The following is a 6,743-nucleotide window of genomic DNA, read 5'->3' on the forward strand; positions in this document are numbered from 1 at the left end:
TACTCTTGAATCAAGTAACAAAACCATAGACTAGACCTGATCAACGGTCAGAAAGTGTTGATGTATCGTACCTAGACTTTCATATTTAGGCTCGCCCATGACATAAATTATGTACTATGCTCTAAATACAATGATCGGGCCAAATAAGGAGTTACCCTAAGCCGCTTAAATTGTGCTTCCGGCCTGGAGGTCCTAACACACCCCTTAGAACCATGATTAGGTCTATAGGAGACAAGCTCTACTCGACTCGGCTTGCGAAAGAATCGAATGGCAGCTGATAGTTTGCAAGCTCTGCTCTGAGTTTTGGCAGCGCTGTACTTAGAGTTCGTGCAGGTTCAATTCTACTCTCTTTTAGTGACGGCGCTGGACGAGGAACGGCTTGAACGTCATCAGCACCCCGATCACCAAGACCACGTTCAAAATGAAGAAGATCATCTGGTTGCCTGCACATAGCCACGGGATCGTTTAAGTTCCTCAGTCGGCTGAGAGCTCAAGCGTGGTCTATCTGGAGTTATTTCTCGTTATTGTGCATCGTGAATGCGTGCCTATACACATCTTCTTGTAAATGCCTTTTCTTTTAGCAGATGACAGGCAGATGAGCTAGTCATGGTTATACAAAGAAGGCCAGAGCCGCCATCTCAGAATTGGAAAAGTTCAGTTTACCTGGGAGAATGGCCGCGTCCTGACGCTTCTGTGACCAAGAGAATCTGTGAAAGATTTCGAGTCCACGGATGAGAACAATAATCAAGTCTACCCTTTAAGCATGCAGAAGTAATTGTTTGTTTTCGGTGATGAGTTTATAATGATTGAATGCTTACTGTCCCATCTTAGTGATATAATGGAAGCCGACAAAAATTAAGAGGAACTCACATTGCGCCTCCTCCAGCTGGACCGGCCGCCTTGAAGATAGACATGGCAGTCATCGCGATTCCATTAGCAGCTCCTCTCTGATCTTGATCCTGCGATTTCAGATTCAGACTTAAGTCGAACCTTCATCAGAAAGGTGTATATTCGAGGATGTTAATAGAGATCAGACGCGTTGAAGATGATAATTAGAAGCTTACAACGGCTTTGTTTTGCAGAAGGAACAAGCTGGTGAAGACGGAAATCTATGGACATGCAAAATTCGACAGTCAGAACTAGGTATGAACAGAGGTTTTGCTTTTTTCTCTTTTCCATACATAAAAAAGTAATTCTACTGTTTTTTTTGTGCATATTAGCTTCATATATATTGTAGCATAGTGTAAAGGCATACTCACAGATAGAACATTCTTCGTGACTGATGCGCAATTCAGCACTATGGAGAGACTTAGCCCGGTCAGCATGGCTATATAAGGGTAGCTCGACAAGAGCGGAATCGATAAGATCTGCATTCAAGCATTTGTGTGAAGGAAACGCAGGGGATTATTGTCCCTTTATCAAATGGACCATGAATAGCCGGAGATAAAACAGCAAAAGAAAAATGTTTTTCACAAATAGGTGCTCGAGTTCAAGTTATGAAATGTTGAAAACATACCCCACAAATGCGGGCTACTAAAACGGGGCCAAGAAGTTTGTCCACGTATGGGTATAAACACGTTTGGAAGACAAGAAGGCCGGCACCTGACAGTGGAATTCAGCAATCAGCAAACCCGGCAAATACGTTGAACAAGTACAGAGATACGTTCAGTGATAATAGACCACCATACTACTAAGTTTTGAATAGGCAGAGCTCATATCAACAATATGGACCACCACATCTCAAAGTTTCGTTTGAATTGCAGTTATAGTGACCACCAGGTTATTTTCATGAACGAATTTATCTTGACATGCAAGGAAGAAACTGGAGTATATACCTGAGATGGAAAGAACAGTTCCAACATCTTCAGTCGTGTAGCTTAAACCCCCTAGTCGCCTGGGGCTTACGGCCCACAGCGAGAAGATCTACAAAGAGAAAGTAGAACAGAAAGGCTACTGAGAGGGTCGAAGTAAAGGACAAAATGGACTCATTTGGAAACCGGCATGATATGCTGATGCCATATTCCGAAGAACTACTTTAAACTAGGATAAAATTCTGAAGAACAAGTCGAAATAATTTTCTTGGGACAGAAGGAATGTCTTCTGCCTACCGCACTGCAGATTACAAGTTCATCTTCGTCCACAATAAAAGCAATTTTTGCTCTTTAAGCAAATCGCTATGAAGCACTCGGCACCATGAGTACTGAAATCATTGCACTCATGCAATTAGAATGCGGTGAATGAAGGACTAAGAACGTTACCTCCGAGTAAGCCATGTCATGAAGCGAGAAGATGCAGTACGCCATGATGGCCGACATCAAGGGCCAATTACGAAGAAGAGACTTTTTTGAAGCTTTTCCTTCGATATTTTGTGTCTTGCATTTCACACCAGACTCGAGGGAGGCAGTCTCCACATCTTTGCAAGACTCATCAAGCTTGCTATTTTCGTGGTGCTTATGCAATGTTTCCTGAAATAAAACCAGATTTTTGGGCACTCAGTACAGCGCAGCAAGCTGTTGCAAATCCTTTCATAGATAAAGTTATGCAGAGACAATGTCTGATGAAAGGAAAAAAAAAAACTATTTTCCAGATCAAGAATGAGAAACATGAATTGAATCTAGTGAAGTGTGTACCGGAAGCCAGCAGGATGCGATAGAAACTACCACTGCAAAAAGCGAGATGGTGAGACAGGGCAAGAAGTAGGGAAATCTGCATCCAAATCAAGAAATCAAATGTTTAAAGTTCGTGTGGATGATCACTTGATAGGATCTGCAATATTAATGTAGAAGAAAGCAATCCCCACTCACCTTCCAAACACCGATTCTTCGGAGAATATCGAAGGGAACTTTTCTGCGGGCTGAAGTGAAAATCAATAGAACAAGCAGGAACATCAGAGGACAATCGAAGATGAGAAGCATTTCTTACATGTGTGTCTGAATTGTCATCGATTTTGGAATACTCAATTTATGCGTTGAGATGTGATCAATCAGAAGTACCTGGGCAAGATAACCCCCCAGAGCTGGACCGATAATCAATCCTATCCCCCATGCTGTACTAACCTGAGTCCAAATCTAACTCTCAGCTTTATTTACTTAGCAGAAAAACCAGGAACCTGTATTGAGAGCTAAAAGGTTTTGACAAAGTTTGGAGATCTTACGGTCGATACTCCTAGCGCTTGGTACTCCTCACGGAACAATTCGGTTGCATAAGCCTGTTATGAAATTATGAGATACGTATATCAGTATGATCGCAAATTTGCGGAACAAAATAAGAAGGGATAGCTTATTTGTTTCTGAAAAAGAAATTGTGCCACGACGTATCAGTACAAGATCTTACCTTGATCGGTCCGAGTAAACCATTTAAACTTCCTAGAAGAAACCTCATCGCAACGGCCATCCAAAAGTTCACACTCAGGCCGAAGAGAGTGTTGAAGATAACCCTGATATTAATGGAATCTTAATTGTTAAAAGAGAAATTTTTCGTCACTGGGGACTGAAAATGAATGGGGATCTGATACTAACACAGCAATTGTTCCCATAATTATGACTGGTTTTCGGCCGTATCGATCTGCCACAACTCCCCAGAAAATCGACGTCAAGGCTCTACCAAACAGGAATGAACAACCTTCCAGATTGCAAGGAGGTCGTTAGTGGAAAGTATAGTAAAAAACAAACCAGAGAGTCTGCAATGAACACAGATAAGCAACAGGATAATCTCACCTACATAACCGGCATAATACCCAATGTCTTCCTCTCTTGTGGCGATATGGAAATCTCTAATCTGCCATTTGAAATTCAACAAACAAACGAAGACTTCTTGAGCAGAAGAGGCTAAATCATATGCTTCAAGTCATTTACACAATTATCTACCGAGGAAAGTAGTGGGACGTTTTAAACGAGTTTAGCCATCCCACGTGACCGCATAACAGCCAACTCTGATGCTTCAAAGTTAGATAAAACAATGTTCATTTCTCTCCTGCTCATTTTATATGCAACAAAAGCAAAAAATTTCTAGTTGACCGAAAAGTAACAATCTGGACCCTAGAGAGACGATATTTGAGAAAACAGATCCCAAACCATACAGTTTTAGGACACAATATCTCTAGTGTAGACAGAACAGTTATACGTACATCATACTTAAAACTCAAGTATAAAACGTAAAAACTTACCATGAAGTAAAGGAACGGAAATAGGGATGATATTGGCAGCGCTGGAAAGAGAAAGGACAAGACACTGGTCAGTGACATCACCAGCTTAACTTCACATCAAAAACTGAACTATTCCAAACAAATTAACTCCAAAAAATCATGTGAATTATCGTCGTCCTTATGTCCAGACACTCGCTAAGTTCAATGAACCCAGAAAAAAAACAAAAATCAAAAAGTTGACAGAAAGCTCATGAACAACAATAGTGCTATACATGCTCATTACCGTTGCAGAGCACAACGATCCAGATTGACACGAGCTCGCGAATTGGCAAGCCTCTCTGCGATTCCTTAAGCTTCTCGACTTTGCAGCCGGGGCAATTCTCATAGTAATGCTTCTGCAACAACGCCTCCTTTTGTTCTTCCTCCGCCATTGATATCAACCTCAACAGAGAGCTGAACCCGCCAAATTCAGCTCCTGAACAAACGAAATAGAAAGCCCTTCTTTTTCCCACGCAGAAAATCTGCTTCAAGAGAGAATAATCGCAAAGCGTTAGTGAAAAACAGAACCACGTAACGTCATATATGATTCTCCACTTCAAGGCATAATCCAAGAGTGGGATGGCGTGAAGACGGTAAGATGCTTCATGTTGACAGCTGAAGATATAGATTGTAACTTCAGATCATTTCATGTAGAAAAAGAGGTTTGAATCACATACCCTGAATGAAAAAAGAAAAAGATTTTGGAGTCTATGATTGAAGATTTTATATGGTTGGCTTTTAAAGGTGAAACATGGAAAGCGATCAGCCTGGCGACGTCTGAAGGAGATGATTTAAGGAAATGTGAGAACCAACTTGTTCCAAATGTCGTCATTGCACACATCACACATCAGATTCTCTCGTTTAAGCAAATGTGGCAAGTGAGTAAGATCTAAACTGGCACCTACAAATTGAAATCTTGCGGAATCTGCTTGTCCCCATTAATGTCCAGCCACCCACTCCAATTCTGGTTTGCGTTTTATTTAGTCCATGATATTAAAAAAATGATTTAGTGTTTGAACTATCAGGAGGGATCTTTCTGGATATCAAAATAATAATCGGGCCAGTAGCAGATTTATTGTTTATGATAAATGACCAGACAAAATCATCTAACTGGATTCACAAAAAGCACGTAAAATTGATTATTATGATTATTTACAAAATTGATATATGAGGTGATTTGACGACTTATTAGCAGACGCTAAATAAGACTTGTATATTGAGACGTGCATCCAACGACAACATGCAAGACACTCGGCCGCCGTCAAGTTGACTAGTAAAATAATACAAAGTGACACAGAGTATAAGAAAGCAGGTAATATTAGGATTCGTAGGACACGACAGCATTGCAATCAATATATTACGACTAGGTCCAAAATCCCGAAAAAGCAAACTACAAGTAGAACTCTCATATCTCATAAAGAGATGGGTTATTTAAAGACGTCAATAATATTTTTTACAAAAACATTTCATACATTACTGATTTAAGTTTTTTCTTCTTTGGAATCTAAGTACCTTAATGGAGGACGGTGCTTGACATTACGTTTCAAAAATGAATTGACCTGTCTTGAATAGTGATATTCGAAAAAAAAAAACAGGCTTACAATTGGCATGTGTAACCAGTTTTGACGATAGTTTTAGGTCAATTCGAGAAAATCAGTGGAGGCCGACCAATAAAAAATTTTATTAACAGCCTACAAAATAACAATTTTTAAAAGACCGACAGCAACATGATTGAGTCGTAATGAATTAGGGAAAAAAGGTCAAAGGTGTGGAGAGACATGATTAGTAGAAGGTGCAGACATTCATATCCAAAACGACAGATGGTCCTTTTGGAATTTTGCATGGGGGAGGAGGTAGATGCGATCTAGGGCACGTCTCTTGAGTTAATGCATGTGCTTTAATTAGTCAATTCATCTGTCGTTTATTCACGGGACAAACGACAAGAAATGGGTTCCATGATTGTTGTGGCCAACAAGACATGATTGAAAACTATGGCCACAGTCAAAACACATTACCTTGACTTTTTTTAAAGAGTTTTCAGTAACAAAAACAATTTTTGTATTCTTACCTTTTACAAAAAAAAAAATAATAATAATAATAATTCCTGTTGAACCACCGTCTGCAGTAGCCCAGTTCGATAGGTGCTCCCATAATCCTTTGCCAGAGGAGAGGAATTCGAATCCCACTAGCCGTACGGGATCTTAAGTGCAACGTCAATGTGATAGGTCCTTCGCTAGTGTCGCCCCGGGGTTTACTTCCCGTTATCCCGAGCCTATCAGGATATCCGTTGATACAGTGCGCGCTTGGATTCCTAGGTCGAAAAAAAAAAAAAAAAAAAAAAAACAATTTAAGTTGCAATTTCTAAGTAAATGTATGAAATTCGGATAGGAAGAGTTAGGAGAGATCAAATTATCTTCTGGATTTTAGAACTTCAGTGATAAAATTTCCTCTCCGGATGAAGTTTTGTTGTGGTCCAAGACCATAAACCATTTTGGAATAGTAGCGAAAGTAATTGGAATTCGCTTACTTGTGTTGTTTGGACACAAGTGGACCCCACAAT

The 6,743-nt window shown here is 40.1% G+C and overlaps 1 protein-coding gene across 2 annotated transcripts; it reads right to left on the minus strand.

The window, feature by feature from the left end:
• LOC104430065 (protein ZINC INDUCED FACILITATOR-LIKE 1) lies at positions 1–6,455 on the minus strand. Of its 2 annotated transcripts, none has more exons than XM_039318103.1 (18): positions 6,252–6,455; positions 4,428–4,665; positions 4,166–4,206; positions 3,717–3,777; positions 3,519–3,621; positions 3,334–3,436; positions 3,155–3,208; positions 2,994–3,056; positions 2,805–2,854; positions 2,631–2,706; positions 2,259–2,465; positions 1,836–1,923; positions 1,517–1,602; positions 1,260–1,367; positions 1,065–1,109; positions 871–959; positions 664–707; positions 1–443 (listed from the first exon to the last, which is right to left on the minus strand). In XM_039318103.1, exons 2-18 carry the CDS (start codon positions 4,573–4,575, stop codon positions 352–354), a joined length of 1,458 nt encoding a protein of 485 aa, XP_039174037.1. In that variant the 5' UTR covers positions 4,576–4,665; positions 6,252–6,455; the 3' UTR covers positions 1–351. The 2 variants fall into 2 exon arrangements, with proteins under 2 accessions (XP_039174037.1, XP_010041138.2); XM_010042836.3 differs by lacking the exon at positions 6,252–6,455 and adding an exon at positions 4,861–4,990.
• Positions 6,456–6,743: the final 288 nt, after the last annotated feature.

Source organism: Eucalyptus grandis, chromosome 7, assembly GCF_016545825.1.
Source record: "Eucalyptus grandis isolate ANBG69807.140 chromosome 7, ASM1654582v1, whole genome shotgun sequence".
Lineage (NCBI taxonomy): Eukaryota > Viridiplantae > Streptophyta > Magnoliopsida > Myrtales > Myrtaceae > Eucalyptus > Eucalyptus grandis.